This window comes from Pristiophorus japonicus, chromosome 9 (assembly GCF_044704955.1).
Source record: "Pristiophorus japonicus isolate sPriJap1 chromosome 9, sPriJap1.hap1, whole genome shotgun sequence".
Classification (NCBI taxonomy): Eukaryota; Metazoa; Chordata; class Chondrichthyes; family Pristiophoridae; genus Pristiophorus; species Pristiophorus japonicus.
This window is the reverse complement of record NC_091985.1, coordinates 143,648,144-143,667,742: the sequence shown is the minus strand read 5'-3', so window position 1 is coordinate 143,667,742 and position 19,599 is coordinate 143,648,144. Positions and strand designations below refer to the sequence as shown.

The window sequence follows — 19,599 nt, the reverse complement described above, 5'->3', positions numbered from 1 at the left end:
TCTTTATTAAGATGGAGAGTGACACAGTTAATTCAGAGACTAGGGTCCTGAACTTAAGGAAAGGTAACTTCGATGGTATGAGACGTGAATTGGCTAGAATAGACTGGCAAATAATACTTAAAGCGTTGATGGTGGATAGGCAATGGCAAACATTTAAAGATCACATGGATGAACTTCAACAATTCTACATCCCTGTCTGGAGTAAAAATAAAACGGGGAAGGTGGCTCAACAAGGGAAATTAAGGATCGTGTTAAATCCATGGAATGGGCATATAAATTGGCCAGAAAAAGCAGCAAACCTGAGGACTGGGAGAAATTTAGAATTCAGCAGAGGAGGACAAAGGGTTTAATTAGGAAGGGGAAAATAGAGTATGAGAGGAAGCTTGCCAGGAACATAAAAACCAACTGCAAAAGCTTCTATAGATATGCGAAGAGAAAAAGATTAGTGAAGACAAACGTAGGTTCCTTGCAATCAGATTCAGATGAATTTATAATGGGGAACAAAGAAATGGCAGGCCAGCTGAACAAATACTTTGGTTCTGTCTTCACGAAGGAAGACACAAATAACCTTCTGGAAATACTAGGGGACCGAGGGTCTAGTGAGAAGGAGGAACTGAAGGAAATCCTTACTAGGCTGGAAATTATGTTAGGGAAATTGATGGGATTAAAGGCCGATAAATCCCCGCGGCCTGATAGTCTGCATCTCAGAGTACTTAAGGAAGTGGCCCTAGAAATAGTGGATGCATTGGTGATCATTTTCCAACAGTCTATCGACTCAGGATCAGTTCCTATGGACTGGAGGGTAGCTAATGTAACACCACTTTTTTTAAAAAGGAGGGAGAGAGAAAACGGGTAATTATAGACTGGTTAGCCTGACATCAGTAGTGGGGAAAATGTTGGAATCATTTATTAAAGATGAAATAGCAGCGCATTTGGAAAGCAGTGACAGCATCTGTCCAAGTGGGCATGGATTTATGAAGGGGAAATCATGCTTGACAAATTTTCTGGAATTTTTTGAGGATGTAACTAGTAGAGTGGACAAGAGAGAACCAGTGGATGTGGTGTATTTGGACTTTCAAAAGGCTTTTGACAAGGTCCCACACAAGAGATTGGTGTGCAAAATCAAAGCACATGGTATTGGGAGTAATGTACTGACGTGGATAGAGAACTGGTTGGCAGACAGGAAGCAGAGAGTCGGGATAAACGGGTCCTTTTCTGAATGGCAGGCAGTGACTAGTGGGGTGCTGCAGAGCTCAGTGCTGGGACCCCAGCTCTTTACAATATACATTAATGATTTAGATGAAGGAATTGAGTGTAATATCTCCAAGTTTGCAGATGACACTAAGCTGGGTGGCGGTGTGAGCTGTGAGGAGGATGCTAAAAGGCTGCAGGGTGACTTGGACAGGTTAAGTGAGTGGGCAAATGCATGGCAGATGCAGTATAATGTGGATAAATGTGAGGTTATCCACTTTGGGGGCATAAACACAGAGACAGAATATTATCTGAATGGCGGCAGATTAGGAAAAGGGGAGGTGCAACGAGACCTGGGTGTCATGGTACATCAGTCATTGAAAGTTGGCATGCAGGTACAGCAGGCGGTGAAAAAGGCAAATAGTATGTTGGCCTTCATAGCTAGAAAATTTGAGTATAGGAACAGGGAGGTCTTACTGCAGTTGTACAGGGCCTTGGTGAGGCCTCACCTGGAATATTGTGTTCAGTTTTGGTCTCCTAATCTGAGGAAGGACGTTCTTGCTATTGAGGGAGTGCAGCGAAGGTTCACCAGACCGATTCCCGAGATGGCAGGACTGACATATGAGGAGAGACTGGATCAACTGGGCCTGTATTCACTGGAGTTTAGAAGGATGAGAGCGGATTTCAGAGAAACATATAAAATTCTGACAAGACTGGACAGGTTAGATGCAGGAAGAATGTTCCTGATATTGGGGAAGTCCAGAACCAGGGTACACAGTCTAAGGGTAAGGGGTAAGCCATTTATGACTGAGCTGAGGAGAAACTTCTTCACTCAGAGAGTTGTTAACCTGTGGAATTCTCTACCGCAGAGAGTTGTTGACGCCAGTTCATTGGATATATTCAAGAGGGAGTTAGATATGGCCCTTATGGCTAAAGGGATCAAGGGGTATGGAGAGAAAGCAGGAAAGGGGTACTGAGGCGAATCATCAGCCATGATCTTATTGCATGGTGGTGCAGGCTCGAAAGGCCGAATGGCCTACTCCTGCACCTATTTTCTATGGCCCCAAGTTTCGTGCCGCGGCGAAAACGGTGCACCTCCGAACTGGGCGCCTGTTTTTCGCGCCGAAAACTGCGCCTAAAAAAGTCCGATATTCTCGAGCTCCTTGGAGCTCGATGTCTGCTTGGCGTGGCGCGCTCTTCGCAGCAGGGGGCGGAGCCTAACACTCGCCGATTTTCTAAGCAGCAGGGGGCGGGTACAATTTAAATTAGCCTTCGTGGTGCCGGCAACCCTGCGCGTGCGCGTTGGAGCGTGCGCGCAAGCGCAGTCTCACACAAACATTGGCACTCGGCCATTTTTAAAAATACTGCAGAAAAAGTGAAGATTTGTTTCTTGGACCCCTGCAAAGGCTTGTAATTTAATTGATATTTCTGTGTGTGAGGGCGTGCTTTTAGCAGCGCTGCTGAATAAATCACCTGCTGAAATCAGTGAGTTCAGCTTTTCACTGCTAAACTTGCAGAACCGGTGCTGCATTGGTGCATGCAAATTAAGGACTGTGTGTTTGGAGAAATAAGAGTGCCAATTCAACTTTGCAATAATACGTGGTGTTGACAATGCAGCACCCATTCTGCAAATTTAAATATAAAACTTTCGATGTGGCTGCCTCTCCCTGTCCAAATGGCCTCAGTCCCCCTCACAGCTCGAAGGCTGCTGCTGTATCTTCGGCTGCCAGCCAGCCACTAACGCCGCTGATATCCTATGGCCGAATAGCCTCACGTCCGTCCGCTGCTGATTCTTTGGCTGCCGGCCAGCCACTGACGCTGCCCCAAAAGCATGGCCGAATGGCCTCAAGAACCTTAATGAGCTGCGTGTGTCCTGTGTTGATTCATCGGCTGCCGGCCAGCCACTGACGCCGCTGCTATCTCATGGCCGAATGGCCTCACATCGGTCCGCTGATTCTTCGGCTGCCGGCCAGCCACTGACGCCGCTGATATCTCATGGCCGAATGGCCTCGGGTCCGTCCGGTGCTGCTTCTTCGCGGCCAGCCACGAAGAGAATGAAGGCCTGCCTCAAGCACTGCAGCTCAGCTCGAAGCTTGCTGCTGCTGCTGTCGAGACACTGACGCCACACCGCTGCCTGTCTCCAACCTGAAAGGTCTGCGTGAAGCACTTTCACACAGGTAGGAACATGGTTTATTTAATCTTTTCTTTGCTTATAAATTTTTATTCAGGTTGGATTTATTTGTATAATATTTGTATAAGTATAACTAAGGATTGATTGTAGAATTTAATGACTTCCCTTCCCTCCCCCCTCCCCCCCCACCTCGTGCCCTACGCCTAATTTGTAACCTACGCCTGATTTTCTAAAGTGTAGACAAGGTTTTTTCGAGCGTACAAAAATCTTCACTTACTCCATTCTAAGTTAGTTTGGAGTAAGTTTTCACTCACGAAACTTTGAAATCAGGCGTTAGTGGCCGGACACACCCCCTTTTGAAAAAAAATTCTGTTCCAAAGTGAAACTGTTCTAACTGACTAGAACTTAAATGTGGAGAATTCCGATTTCTAAGATACTCCGTTCTACACCAGTTGCTCCTAAAAATCAGGAGCAAATCATGCTCGTAGAAACTATGGCCCAAGTTTCCACATGATTTGCGCCTGATTTTTAGGAGCAACTGGTGGAGAACGGACTATCTTAGAAATCGCAATTCTCCACATTTTTTTTTCTGCAGTTCTAGTCAGGTAGAACAGTTCTACTTTGGAACAGAATTTTTTCTTCAAAAGGGGGCGTGTCTGGCCACTGATGCCTGATTTCAAAGTTTCCACAGTGAAAACGTACTCCAAACTAACTTAGAATGGAGCAAGTGAAGATTTTTGTAGAACTGAAAAAACCTGTTCTACACATTAAAAAATCAGGCGCAGGTTACAAATTAGGCGTCCAGAACGAGGTGGGGGGGGAGGTGGGGGGGAAGGGAAGTCATTAAATTTTACAAGAAATCCTTATTTATACTTCTACAAATATTATACAAATAAATCCAACCTGAATAAACATTTATAAGCAAAGAAAAGATTAAATAAACCATCTTCTTACCTGTGTGAAAGTGCTTCAGTCAGCTCAGCGATGTGGCGTCGTTCCCGCGAACGGGAGGGAGGGAGGGGCAGGCAGGCAGTAACCAGGCAGCAAGCAGCCTTCCACTTGAGGTGGGAGCCTTACAGTCAGCTCAGCGATGTTCCCGCGAACGGGAGGGAGGGGAGGGAGGGAGGGAGGGAGGGAGGGAGGGGAGGGGAGGGAGGGACAGGCAGGCAGTAACCAGGCAGCAAGCAGCCTTCCACTTGAGGTGGGAGCCTTACAGTCAGCTCAGCGATGTTCCCGCGAACGGGAGGGAGGGGAGGGAGGGAGGGAGGGAGGGGAGGGGAGGGAGGGGCAGGCAGGCAGTAACCAGGCAGCAAGCAGCCTTCCACTTGAGGTGGAAGCCTTAGTCAGCTCAGCGATGTTCCTGCGAGCGGGAGGGAGGGAGGGAGGGGCAGGCAGGCAGTAACCAGGCAGCACGCAGCCTTCCACTTGAGGTGGAAGCCTTACAGTCAGCTCAGCGTCGTTCCCGCGAACGGGAGGGAGGGAGGGGCAGTAAGCAGGAAGCCTCAGTGCTGATGTGCTGATGGCAATGTGGTTTTATTAAAAAATGTTCAAAAATTAAACAGCTACAAAGAACCACAAAAATGGCCGAGTGCCAATGTTTCCTTCATACTGTGCGTGCGCGAACGCTCCAACGCGCACGCGCAGCGTTGCCGGCAGGAAAAAAACTAATTTAAATAGTACCCGCCCCCTCCCACTTACAAAATCGGCGCGAGTGTAGGCTCCGCCCCCCTGGGTGCCGCGCCAAACAGACAAGGAGTTGCAGGGCTCTCCAGAATCGCGAGTTTTTTTTCCGGAGCCGTTTTAGGCACGAAAAACGGGCGCCCAGCTCGGAGGGGCGCCCGTTTTTTATCGTGTGGAAACTTGTGCCCTATGTTTCTATTAAAGATACAAAACATCGATCAAACGTTCTAACTTGGTCCAAGTTATTTACACTGTTTTTAAAAAATTCTTTATACCCAGCTATATTTTATTTTCCTTCTGGCACGTGGGAAAAACATTCACTTACAATTAAGAAACTTAAATTAATAATGTTGTATCTTGAATAAAGAGTCAGACTGCAAGCTCAAAGTAAGGTGTGACCGTATTCTTTATTTCCGATCTCATAGTGCCTCTCCAGCCTGTGAGGCATCCTTATATACAGGTGCTCCCAAGGAATTGTAGGATCCCTTGGAACTCCAGGGGATAAGCCCTCTGGTGGTTAGACATGGTAGTTACAGGTTTACATCCATAACAATACCCGCCCACCCAAAGTCAATAGTGTAACTATTTACAATGTGAGTCGATCTGGGGCCTTCCTTTCCCTGGTTGATTGTCTCGGTGCAAATGCTGGTTTTGGTGAGTCGTTTGTTGGGCCCTCGCTGGGCTGCTGTGCAGCTGGCCTTGCTGGGCTGTTGGGGGTGATGAATCCTGCTGGTCTGCTGCGGCTGATGGGTTCTGCTTCGTGGTCAACCGCTGGGTCGGTTGCCACTTGTGTATGTGTTGGAGGGTCGAAAAAGGTAGGGTCTAATGTGGGTTGTTCTGGATAGTCCGTAAATCTGAGTTTTGTTTGATCCAAGTGTTTCCTGCAGGTGAGTCCATTTGAAAGTTTGATCTGAAACACTCTATTCCCCTCTTTGGCCATGACGGTGCCGGGAAGCTACTTGGGACCTTGTCCATAGTTCAACACAAATACAGGATCATTAATCTTGATTTTGCGTGACACATTTGCACTATCATGATATGTATTCTGTTGAAGCTGCCTGCTCTCTACCTGTTCGTGTAGATCAGGGTGGACTAACAAGAGCCTTGTCTCAAGTGCCCTTTTCATGAGCAGTTCAGCGGGGGGAACCCCAGTGAGCGAGTGAGGTCTTGTGCGGTAACTAAGCAGGACTCGGGATAGGCGAATCTGCAGTGAACCTTCAGGTACCCTCTTCAAGCTTGATTGTTTGCACTGCTCGCTCTGCCTGACCGTTGGTTTAAACGGGGCAGATGTGACATGTTTGATCCCGTTGCGGGTCATGAACTCTTTGAACTCGGCACTGGTGAAGCACGGCCCATTGTCACTCACAAAGACATCAGGCAGGCCGTACATGGCAAACATGGCCCGCAGGCATTCAATGGTGGCAGCGGACGTGCCTGCCGACATTATCACACATTCAATCCATTTGGAATACGCATCTACAACCACTAGGAACATTTTTCCCAAGAATGGGCCTGCATAGTCGACGTGGACCCTGGACCACAGTTTGGAGGGCCAGGACCATAAATTTAGTGGCGCCTCCCTGGGTGCATTGCTTAACTGTGAACATGTATTACATTTGTGCAAGTAGGACTCTATACGTATCGATACCGGGCCACCGCACGTGGGATCTGGCTATCGCTTTCATCATTACGATGCGTGGGTGGGTACTGTGGAGGTCATTAATGAAGGTGTCCCTGCCCTTTTTTGGCACCACTACCCGATTACCCAACAGGAGGCAGTCTGCCTGTATAGACATTTCATTTCTGCGCCGCTGGTAAGACTTTATTTCTTCCTGCATCTCTAATGGGACACTGGACACAGTAAGGGGTCCTGGCTTGTCCAGGTTCTAATCTTTCGGGCAGTAACAGATGATTGCTCACTCTCGAATGCTTCCATTACCATAACTAAATCTGCGAGCTGTGCCATCTCCACCCCTGTGGTGGGCAATGGCAGCCTACTGAGAGCATCGGCACAGTTTTCTGTGCCTGGCCTGTGGCGGATAGCGTGGTTGTATGTGGACAACATGAGCGCCCATCTCTGGATGTGGGCCGATGCATTCATATTTATCCCCTTACTTTCCGAAAAGAGGAATATAAGTGGCTTATGGTCGGTTTCTAATTCAAATTTAAGCCTAAACAGATATTGATGCACTTTCTTTACCCCATAAACACACGCTAACGCTTCTTTTTCGATCATGCTGTAGGCCCTCTCAGCCTTAGATAGACTTCTGGATGCATAAGCAATCGGTTGCAATTTCCTAAATTCATTAGCTTGTTGCAATACACACCCGGCACAATGGGCCCAAGTTTCCACATGATTTGCGCCTGATTTTTAGGAGCAACTGGTGGAGAACGGACTATTTTAGAAATCGCAATTCTCCACATTTTTTTTTCTGCAGTTCTAGTCAGGTAGAACAGTTCCACTTTGGAACAGAATTTTTTATTCAAAAGGGGGCGTGTCCGGCCACTGACGCCTGATTTCAAAGTTTCCACAGTGAAACCATACTCCAAACTAACTTAGAATGGAGCAAGTGAAGATTTTTGTAGAACTGAAAAAACCTGTTCTACACATTAAAAAATCAGGCGCAGGTTACAAATTAGGCGTCCAGAACGAGGTGGGGGGGGGGGAGGGGGAGGGAAGGGAAGTCATTAAATTCTATAATAAATCCTTATTTATACTTATACAAATAGTATACAAATAAATCCAACTTGAATAAACATTTATAAGCAAAGAAAAGATTAAATAAACCATCTTTCTACCTGTGTGAAAGTGCTTCAGGCAGGCCTTTCGGGACCGAAGGCTGAACGGGCCGGCCCGAGACTTCGGGCAGGGCCCATCCCCAGCACCAGATTTACAGGTAGGTGATGTTAGGTCGGGTCGGAGAGGTTCGGTTCGGGTCGGGGGGGAGGGAGGGAGAGAGAGGGGGGCGGAAGGAGGGAGAGAGAGGGGGGGGGGAAGGAGGGAGAGAGAGAGAGGGGGGGGGGAAGGAGGGAGAGAGAGAGAGGGGGGAGGGAGGGAGAGAGAGAGAGGGGGGAGGGAGAGAGAGAGAGGAGGGAGGGAGAGGGGGGGAGGGAGGGGGAGGTCAGGTCGGGGAGGGGGAGGTCAGGTCGGATCCAGTCCGGGGGCGGGGGGGGCGGGAGCGGGAGTCAAGTCGGGTTGGGTCAGGTCCAGGCGGGGCGGGGGGGAGGGGAGCGGGAGCAGGAGCGCGGGTCGGGTCCAGTCGGGGGAGGGGCGGAGCGGGAGTCGAGTCGGGCCGGGTCCGGTCGGGGGGGGGGGGGGGGCGGGAGCAGGAGCGCGGGTCGGGTTGGGTCCGGTCCGGGGGGGGGGGGGGGGGGAGCGGGAGCGGGAATCGGGTCGGGTCCAGTCCGGGAGGGCGGGGGGGTGAAGCAGGAGCTGGCCGTGGGAGGAGCCTTATTCACGCAGCCCCAGTGAGGCCATTCGGCCAGGGCTAGGGGCTGTGTGCTTCGGGCCCCTCCCACACAGTTTCGGGCGCCTGGAGCTACTGCTTGCCCACTGTAGCGCGCATGTGCAGAGGTCCCGGCACTGTTTTCAGCGCAGGGACCTGGCTCCGCCCCCCCACAGCTCGTGCTGCGCTGCGCCGAGGGCCAGAGGACCTGCAGGGAGGTGGAGAATACCACGGATTTTTTTAGGCACACTTTGTGGCGCGAAAAACGGGCGTCCAGGTCGGGACTGCGCCGTTCTAGGCACGTGTGGAAACTTGGGCCCCGTATGACGACGCATCACATGCGAATACCAAATGCTTACATGGATCGCACAACACAAGCAATTTGTTAGAGCATAACAGTTTCCTAGCTTTCTCAAAGGTATTTTCTTGGCTTTTACATCATACCCATTCATCTCTTTTATGCAGTAAAGAGTGCAGTGTTTCTAACAATGTGCTAAGACCCAGTAAGAAGTTACCAAAGTAGTTCAGGAGTCCTAGAAACGACCACAGCTCCGTCACGTTCGGTGGTCTCGGTGCGTTCTTGATTGCCACCATCTTCGAATCGTTGGGCCTGGTGCGGTCCGCCGCGATTCTTCTCCCCAGGAATTCCACTTCAGGTGCCAGGAAAACGCACTTCGAGCGTTTTAACCTGAGCCCCACACGATTAAGCCGACTAAAAACCTCCTCCAGGTTCTGCAGGTGCTCGACGGTGTCCTGACCTGGAAGACCACGGTGCGAGGGACCGACTTCAGCAAGCTTTCCATGTTCCTCTGGAATATTGCCGCGGCCGATCGGATCCCAAACAGGCATCTGTTGTAAATGAAGGGACCTTTGTGCGTACTGATGCGGGTGAGGCCTTTCGATGATTCCTCCAGCTCCTGTGTCATGTAGGCCGAGGTCAAGTTCAGCTTCGTGAATGTTTTTCCTCCGGCCAGCGCCGCAAATACGTCAGCTGCCTTTGGTAACGGGTATTGATCCTGCAGGGAGAAATGATTGATAGTTACTTTGTAATCACGATTCAGATTCTGACAGTGCCGTCTTCCTTGAGGACTGGAACAATTGGACTGGCCCACTCGTTGAATTCGATCGGCGAAATCATGCCCTCTCGTTGCAGCCTGTCCAGCTCGATCTCCACCCTCTCTCTCATCATGTATGGTACCACTCTCGCCTTGTGATGGATGGGTCGCTCCCCCGAAATCAAGTGGATCTGCACTTTTCCTCCTTGGAACTTCCCGACGTCCGGTTCGAACAGCGAGGGGAACTTGTTTGGACCTGGGCACACGAAGTGTTGTCGACGAACGAGAGCGCTCGGACGTTGTCCCAGTTCCAGCGTATCTTCCCCAGCCAGCTCCTGCTGAACAGTATGGGACCATCGCCCGGTACCACCCAGAGTGGTAAACTGTGCACTGCTCCATCGTAGGAGACCTTTACGGTAGCACTGCCGATTATGGGAATCAGTTCCTTTGTGTACATTCTCAGTTTAGTACGAATGGGGGTCAAGACTGACCTTGAGGCCTTGCTGCACCACAATTTATCGAAAGTCTTTTTGCTCATAATGGACTGGCTCACGCCCATGTCCAATTCCATTGACATCGGGAGTCCATTTAATTCAACTTTCAGCATTATCGGGGGACACTTTGTGGTAAATGTGTGCACCCCATATACCTCTGCCTCCTCAGTCTGAGGCTCTGGTTCGTCATGATCCACCGTGGATCTGTACTCCTCTGCAACATGGTGGTTTGCAGGATTTGCAGGGTTTGCAGCTTGCCTGCACATACGCTGGAGGTGTCCCATTGTTCCACAGCCCTTGCAAACATATCCTTTGAAGCGGCATGAATGGAAACGATGATCACCCCCGCAGCGCCAACAAGGTGTTAATGGCCTTGCATTCACCAACCTTGATGGCGGGCTCTGAGTCACCTACGGACCTGCAACTTCAGGCATGTAGGTCCTGCCCTGTACATTACGATTCGAAAACAACTTTAATACTTGCAGCAGCACTCGTGTGCTGAGAGATTTGTTTGGTATTGTCACTGGTAGCGATAAACACCTGGGCTATCGCTATGGCTTTACTCAAGGTTGGGGTCTCTACAGTCAAAAGTTTGCAAAGTATCATTTCATGGCCAATGCCAAATACAAAGAAGTCCCTGAGCATGCGCTCCAAGTGTCCTTCAAATTCGCAATGTCTTGCAAGGCGCCTTAGCTTGGCGACGTAGCTCGCCACTTCTTGGCCTTCAGACCTCTTGTACGTGTAGAATGGATACCTCGCCATCAGAACGCTTTCGTTTGGGTTTAGATGCTCCTGGACCAGTGTGCACAACTCATCGTACGACTTGTCTGTGGGTTTCGCTAGAGCGAGCAGATTTTGGTCATACGTTGGTGCCTCGCAAACGTTGAGGAGGATCGCCCTTCGTTTGGCAGCGTTCGCTTCTCCTTCCATCTCGTTGGCCACGACGTATTGGTCGAGTCGCTCCAGGAAGGTTTCCCAATCATCTCCCTCCGAAAATTTCTCCAGGACGCCCACGGTTCTCTGCATTATTGCGGTGGGGTTCGTCATCTGTCCAGCATTGCCAGTTGTTATGTCTTGAATAAAGAGTCAGACCAGATACTGCAAGCTCAAAGTAAGGTGTGACCGTAGCCCTTTATTACAGCTGTCAGAGTGCCTCTCCAGCCTGTGAGGCCTCCTTCTGTACAGTTGCTCCCAAGGGATTGTGGGATCCCTTGGGACTCCAGACATGAGCCCTCTGATGGTCAAACATGGTATTTACAGGTTTACATATATAACAATGTGAGGTCTGTTTTTTATTTTTTATTAGTGTGTGTTTGTTTTTTTCCCCCATTAATAGCACTGAGAACTCGTAGGTACGCGAGTCTAAGTGCTAATAATGGGAACCGGTGATTCCTATTACCTGATTGGCTGAGCAGTCACACATGACTGCATCTTCTGCGTGGGAACCCTCTGGGCGGGAGCGCGCTTCGCAACGCGGGAGGAGAAGGCCTCCCCATCGGAAATCAGGGCGCCTCGTAGACCACCAGGTAAATTCGTAAAAAATATCCAGCAAGGAGGCAATTGCCCAGATGAATCTCTAGTCTTGGATGGTGCCCAGACTATCTCACTTTAATCTATCAGATGGGTACCTTAACTCCAATGTTATGTTTCTTTATACTAACTATAGTTTAAATATTTTTGTAATTAATTATGTTAATTGAACTCTAATTTCTGTGGTTCTATGATTCTACTTTGCATGTTATTTAACAATTTGACCTTCACTAGCAGCCTGTGGCTGCTTGTTATCTGAGCCTAGTTAAAACTGCTTTTTGCGTACATTGAGCAGCCTCTAACATTCCCATGCCCACAGAGAATCATGGGTAAGATCAGTTTGGTCAATGACTACGAATTGCATATATATATTCAAATCTCTAATAGCAGTCTTTCTTACAATGCCATGGAATCTTTTACATCCACCTGGTTTAACGTCTCATCTGAAAGACAGCACCTCCGACAGTGCAGCACTCTCTCTGTACTGCACTGGAGTTTTAGCCTAGATTTACGTGCTCAAGTCCCTGGAGTGGGACTTGAACGCACAATCTTCTGCTTCAAAGGCAAGGGTGCTACCAACTGTGACACAGCTGACATAGGCTTCCTTGGATTGTGATTCAAAATATTGGCATTTTAAACCAATTCATTTCTTAAGCATAATAATTGAAAATAGTTCACTGTACAAGAAAAGTAATTTCTTGAAATACAGTAGATATCTCACTCTCCCCACATCTCCCATATTGTAATTTGATAGACCGCGATCATGCTTTGTTTCTGGCTCCCTTATTACTAAAGGTCAGATGATAGGAAGCACTCCCTTTCTCAGGATTCTCAGGATTGCGGAGTGGTATAGCCTAAAATAAGGTCCATACTCGCATATAACATCCAATATCATACTATATTTCGCATTACTTTGACATGATATTTATTTTAGCTTATTTTGAACTGGTGAAGTTGAATATTGGTAAACACATAACTGTTTTCCAATAAACAGCACCAAGGTTTCTGTAACTTGCTTAAAAATTAAAAGCATGTGATATCTGTACCTTACAACTGTATCTTTAATTACTGCCGCTGCAACTGAATTGAAATTGTTTTAGAAAATGTGATCCCTTTATAAGAAGTTATATGTGCTCAATTTCTAATTGTTTCACTCATCATCATCATCATAGGCAGTCCCTCGGAATCGAGGAAGACTTGCTTCCACTCTTAAAGTGAGTTCTTCGGTGGCTGAACAGTCCAATACGAGAACCACAGACTCTGTCACAGGTGGGACAGATAATCGTTGAGGGAAGGGGTGGGTGGGACTTGTTTGCCGCACGCTCTTTCCGTTGCCTGCACTTGGTTTCTGCATGCTCTCGGCGATGAGACTTGAGGTGCTCAGCGCCCTCCCGGAGGCACTTTCTCCACTTAGGTTGGTCTTTGGCCAGGGACTCCCAGGTGTCAGTGGGGATGTCGCACTTTATCAGTGAGGCTTTGAGGGTGTCCTTGTAACGTTTCCGCTGCCCACCTTTGGCTCATTTGTTGTGAAGGAGTTCCGAGTAGAGGACTTGCTTTGGGAGTCTTGTGTCTGGCATGCGAACTATGTGGTTTGCCCAGCGGTGCTGATCAAGTGTAGTCAGTACTTCAATGCTGGGGATGTTGGCCTGGATGAGGACGCTAATATTGGTGCACCTGTCCTCCCAGCCGATTTGTAGGATCTTGTGGAGACATCGTTGGTGGTACTTCTCCAGTGACTTGAGGTGTCTACTGTACATGGTCCATATCTCTGAACCATACAGGAGGGCGGGTATTACTACAGCCCAGTTTTGAGGGCCTGGTCTTCAAACACGCTTTTCCTCAGGCGGCCGAAGGCTGCACTAGCACACCGGAGGCGGTTTTGGATCTCGTTGTCAATGCCTGCTCTTGTTGATAGGAGGCTCCCGAGATATGGGAAGTGGCCCATGTTGTCCAGGGCCGCGCCGTGGATCTTGATATCTGGGGGGCAGTGCTGTGTGGCGAGGACAGGCTGGTGGAGGACCTTTGTCTTACGGATGTTTAGCGTAAAGCCCATGCATTCGTATGCCTCAGTAAATACGTCAACTATGTCCTGGAGTTCAGCCTCTGTATGTGCGCAGACGCAGGCGTCGTCCGCGTACTTTAGCTAGATGACAGAGGTTGGGGTGGTCTTGGATCTGGCCTGGAGATGGCGAAGGTTGAACAGGTTCCCACTAGTTCTGTAGTTTAGTTCCACTCCAGCAGGGAGCTTGTTGACTGTGACGTGGAGCATGGCGGCGAGGAAGATTGAGAAGAGGGTTCACTGTGATGAGCAAATGAAACCTAAGTTATTGAATACTGTTTTATTTTGGATCAAGATTATACATTTTGGGGCCGAAATTGCCCACTGCCCGAAACGAGGCACACCTACCGTTCTCGAAGTGTTCCGCAATGCAGGCGGCCAAACTGGAGAAATTCTGCACTCCATGCTTTTTTTTTGGAGCGGGGCGGAAGTGGTCATATCATCGGAGTGGAGTAGCCGTCACTAGCGGGGCAGAAGTGAGGGCGGGTCGTAGTAGCCAACACCCGAAGTCATCAGCGCCGTGCTGATGACGTCAAAGCACCGGCGCGTCGTAACGTCCCTCCGCATCAGTTAAAGGGGAGGACCGCTGCGAACTCTGCAGCCATTTTCGTGGTAAACACTGGGCCATCAGGGAGGGTTTTGGCCGAGCCAGCGGCCTGGCACCCGAGAAGGGGTGCCAGACTGCCTGTTGGCAGCCCAGTCGAACCCGCGGCCATAATTGTCGGCCCGACCTGGCAGTCGGCCGACAAAAAAAAAACATGACGTCGCTGTGCCGCCATTTCACAGAGAATGTCGGTGTCAGCTGTCAATGGCTGAGACGTCGCTCCCAAGGGGGAATTCCGGGAAAGGGGCAATTTCCCACAGGGCAATTTCGGGAAGGGGTCGCCATCAGTCAGTAAGAGGTCGGCGCATGCATGCCGTGGTGGGGAAACGGGTGGAGCGGTCCTCTAACCCGCTCCAAACCTGAGGAAGGGCAATTTTTGAAATGGCGGCCACTCCGCAGAGATTTGGCAGCCATTCCGTACCAACAACTGACCGCCGTTTTCAGGCGGCCAGGGGCCTTATAGAAAGGGGCAATTTTGGCCTCTTTATGCGTTACTGGTGGAATTTAAATAAATGTGAATTGATCTATCAGATTGGAATTCTATGCTAGGATCACGTATGCATTGTCTGGAATTATTAATGTCTTTATCATTTATCAGCGTCATGTACCATAGTCTTTTATACCAGAGAACTTGTGAGTTGGTTGTACAACCCGTGTTTTTACCCAAAAATAATTCCATACTTTCTGGCAGAAAATAAAATTCCGTATAATTAAGTATTAATTAATAAGTGACATGTTGCTTGACAACCTTTCATTTCTTTTAATGAGAATGACAATGTCTGATTTATCAATTAGTTTTAAGTCGCTTCCAATTTGCTACAGAGAATTTTGTTGCCCCCAAGTTTGTATTTTTTTCTGTTTACCTTTAAAGTGATTTTCCAGTTTAACTCGTAATGGGTATGTTAACATTCCGCTATTTATTTTGTCAGGATGGAACTCCAATTCAGGCAATTGTTGCTGAAGTTTTCACGGAAATTGTGGGGATTGCCATCATCAGGAATGAAGAGGTATTAACTAATTTATACTTTAGGAATGTCACTGGAGGCATGCTAACTACCTGTTAACTGCAGAAATAAGTAACCCAATATGTGTGATCTCCAGAGATTCTATTATTATCTAAGCATTTCTGTACATGCAACTTTGAAAAGTTTGAGGTTGAAGAATAAGTTTGGAAAGGTTGATGGCATTATTACTCTTTTTGAGTGGTAATTTTCACAACCTCTTCTTCACTGTCAACGTTTGTCTTGTTAAATATCAAACTTGTCATTTATTCCAATGGAGTTTCTGGAATTTGGTTGTAATATACAAGACATTCACTGGCCTGCATGCTGTCTGCCTGTTTGAACTGTCACTCATCAGTAAATGTGCTGAAGTTTATACTTTAAATGAGGGAATATAAGCACCTATTATATAAGAACATAAGAAATAGCAGCAGGAGTAGGCCACCTGGCCCCTCGAGCCTGCTCCACCATTTAATACGATCATGGCTAATCTGATCATGGACTCAGCTCCACTTCCCTGCCTGCTCACCATAATCTTTTATTACCGTATCACTCAAAAATCTGTCTATCTCTGCCTTAACTATATTCAATGACCCAGCCTTCACAGCTCTCTGGGGCAGAGAATTCCATAGATTTACAACCCTCTGAGAGAAGAAATTCCTCCCCATCTCAGTTTTAAATGGGCGGCCCCTTATTCTGAGACTATATGCCCTAGTTTTAGTTTCCTCTATGAGTGGGAATAGTCTCTCTGCATCCACCTTGGCGAGCCCCCTCATTATCTTATATGTTTCGATATGATCACCTCTCATTCTTCTGAACTCCAATGTGTATAGGTCCAACCTACTCAACCTATCTTCATAAGTCAACCTCCTCATCACCAGAATCAACCTAGTGAACCTTCTCTGGACAGTCTCCAATGCAAGTATATCCTTCCTTAAATACGGAGACCAAAACTGTACGCAGTACTCTAGGTGTGGTCTCACCAATATCCCTGTACAGTTGTAGCAGGAATTCTCTGCTTTTATACTCTATCTCCCTTGCAATAAAGGCCAACATTCCATTTGCCTTCCTGATTACTTGTTGTACCTGCATATTAATGTTTTGTGTTTCATGCACAAGGACCCCCAGGTCCCTCTGTACTGCAGCACTTTGCAATTTTTCTCTATTTAAATTATAATTTGCTTTTCTATTTTTTTCTGCCAGAGTGGATAACCTCACATTTTCCCACATTATACTCCATCTGCCAAATTTCTCCCCACTCACTTAGCCTGTTTATATCCCTTTACAGATTTTTTGTGTCCTCCTCACAATTTGCTTTCCCACCCATCTTTGTACCCACTCAGCAAACTTGGCTACTTTACACTCGGTCCCTTCATCCAAGTCATTGATATAGATTGTAAATAGTTGAGGACCCAGCACCGATCCCTGCGGCACCCCACTGGTCACTGTATGCCAACCGGAAAATGACCCATTTATCCCGACTCTCTGTTTTCTGTTAGTTAGCCAATCCTTTATCCATGCTAATATATTACCCCCAATCCCGTGAACTTTTATCTTGTGCAGTAACCTTTAAGTGGCACCTTATCGAATGCCTTCTGGATGTCCAAATACACACATCCATTGGTTCCCCCTTATCCACTCTGCTCGTTACAACCTCAAAGAACTCCAGCAAATTTGTAAAAGATGATTTCCCTTTCATAAAACCATGCTGACTCTGCTTGATTGAATTATGCTTTTCCAAATGTCCCGCTACTGCTTCCTTAATAATGGATGCCAGCATTTTGCCAACCACAGGTGTTAGGCCAACTGGTCTATAGTTTCCTGCTTTTTGACTGCCTCTTTTTTAAAATAGGGACGTTACATTTGCGGTTTTCCAATCCGCTGAGACCGCCCCAGAATCCAGGGAATTTTGGTAGATTACAACCAATGCATCCATTATCTCTGCAGCCACTCTGCAGACCCTCGGTTGTAAGCCATCAGGTCCAGGGGACTTGTCTGCTATTAATCCCATTACTTTACCGAGTACTATTTCATTAGTGATAGTGATTGTATTAAGTTCCTCCCTCCCTATAGCCTCTTGATTATCCATTATTGGGATGTTTTTAGTGTCTTCTACCGTGAAGACCGATATAAAATATTTGTTCAACGTCTCTGCCATTTCCCTGTTCCTCATTATTAATTCCCTAGTCTCATCCTCTAGGAGACCAACATTTACTTTAGCCACTTTTTTCTTCTTAATGTACCTGTAGAAACTCTCACTATCTGTTTTTATACTTCGTGCTAGTTTACTTTCATAATCTATCTTCCCTCTCTTTATCATTTTTTTAGTCGTTCTTTGCTGGCTTTTAGAAGTTTCCTAATTCTCTGGCCTCCCACTAGTCTTGGCCACATTGTGTATGCCCTTGTTTTCAATTTGATATCATCCTTTATTTCCTTAGTTAGCCATGGATGGTTATCCCTTCTCTTACAGTATTTCCTTCTCATTGATATATATTATTGTTGCGAGTTATGAAATATCTCCTTAAATGTCTGCCACTGCTCATCAACCGTCCCATACTTTAATCTATTTTCCCAGTCCACTTTAGCCAACTCTGGCCTCAGACCTTTGTAGTCTCCTTTATTTAAGCTTAAGACAATGGTTTAAGAAGCAACTTTCTCACCCTCCAACTGAATTTGAAATTCAACCATGTTATGGTCACTCATTCCGAGAGGATCCTTTACGATGAGATCATTTATTAATCCTGTCTCATTACACAGTACCAGATCTAAGATAGGCTTCTCCCTGGTTGGTTCCGCAATGTACTGTTCAAGGAAACTATCCAGGATACGCTCTATGAACTCTTCCTCAAGGCTACCCTAGCCAATTTGCTTTGTCTAATCAATATAAAGGTTAAAATCGCCCATGATTATTGTCGTTCCTTTAATACAAGCCTCCATTATTTCTTGATTTATACTCCTTCCAACAGTGTAGCTACTGTTAGGGGGACTATAGACTGCGCCCACCAGCGACTTTTCTCCCATATTATTCCTTATCTCCCCCCAAACTGATTCAACATCTTGATCTTTTGAGCTAATATTGCTTCTCACTGACACTGATTAATTTAAAAATGTATGGCTACTGTAACGTTTTAAAGAAAATGGAGTGACTGCTGCCAATGAACCAGAGGCTGCGGCTACTGACTGGAAGCTGCACAGAAGCGTTCTGCGCATAAATCTGTGTTGGTTTAAGTATGAATGTATGATAATAGTCATATCGCATGACTAAATCTATGGAGCTATGGGTTGGTATAATAATGTATGATATTTTCACGGGAGGAGAGTTGCGGAGTTTATTTGTACAGAGCGCAAGCTCTATGTGAAGGGAAAGGAGAAGAAAATAAATAAAAATAGGAAAATTAATAAAAATGTAATTTTACTATGTTTTGCTGCCGCAAATCTTCTTTTCCTGATGCTCCTCTGTTCGGCAGTAGTGATCTCTTTTCACCACCCCTCACCTCCTTTCTCTCTGGAAGCGTTTTCTATGTAATTGCGACGATATTTTCTTTTCAGTTAGCGAACAACCAAAAAACACAAACTGCGCAAGTGCAACTACTTCAACTTCATTGGCAGTAGCCGTATCCTAAAGAGAAACGTTATTGAACCATCTAATGTGTAATTTTGGCTCCATTGTCACTGCTGAGCGACAGGAATTTAGTAGTCATAAGGTCTAATTGTGGTGTCATCAGCGGGGCCTCTGGCAACTGGAGCTGGCACAATGTCCCAAAATCCAATGGGTAGCACAATGTTTATGGAAAACAAACACTGCTGCATAATGCAGCATGTACATTAATGGCAGCCCAGTCATTATTAAACTTTAAAGGCATTGGGAGTAAATGGGGGCAAATGGATTGAGACTGCCCAAATTCATTTAAATGGATTGATCTCGAGCCACAGAGGTGAAAAGCCAATGTTTAACCTACAGCAGCACTCATTTCCCTCATTTTTTATCTACAACTTCAAATATTTTACATTGGTGATTAAGTCGACAGTCTAAGTACAAATTATAGGGCCGATTTTAACTTTCAGTGGTGGCTGCATACTGGCAATAGATGATCAGCGGCCAGTTATGCACCCCACCTAGTTTCCATTTCATTGACCTCAGTGGAAAGGAAAATCGGGTATTGTGTATAACTGTGGCGATCCGCTACTGTCTCTTTACCACCACTGAAAGTTAACATTACTCCTTATATCTGAATATGATTAAAATTTCACAAAATATACCTCAATTATTTTCATGTGCAATGTGCTGAGAAGACATTAATAAACTTGCAGAATGGGCGTGCAATTGGCAGATGAATTTCAATATAGATAAGTTTGAGGTAGGAAGAATAAGGAGGCCACATTGTGCTTGGAAAATAAGGGGCAAAAT

The 19,599-nt window shown here is 46.9% G+C and overlaps 1 protein-coding gene across 1 annotated transcript in view; it reads left to right on the top strand.

Annotated features, from left to right (window-relative positions):
* Nucleotides 1–19,599, top strand: part of cfap61 (cilia and flagella associated protein 61) — a 445,137-nt gene that overhangs the window by 162,993 nt on the left and 262,545 nt on the right. Inside the window, exon 14 of the mRNA XM_070889895.1 lies at nucleotides 15,120–15,197. Coding sequence (XP_070745996.1) covers nucleotides 15,120–15,197 — 78 coding nt within the window. The remainder of the gene's footprint in view (nucleotides 1–15,119; nucleotides 15,198–19,599) is intronic.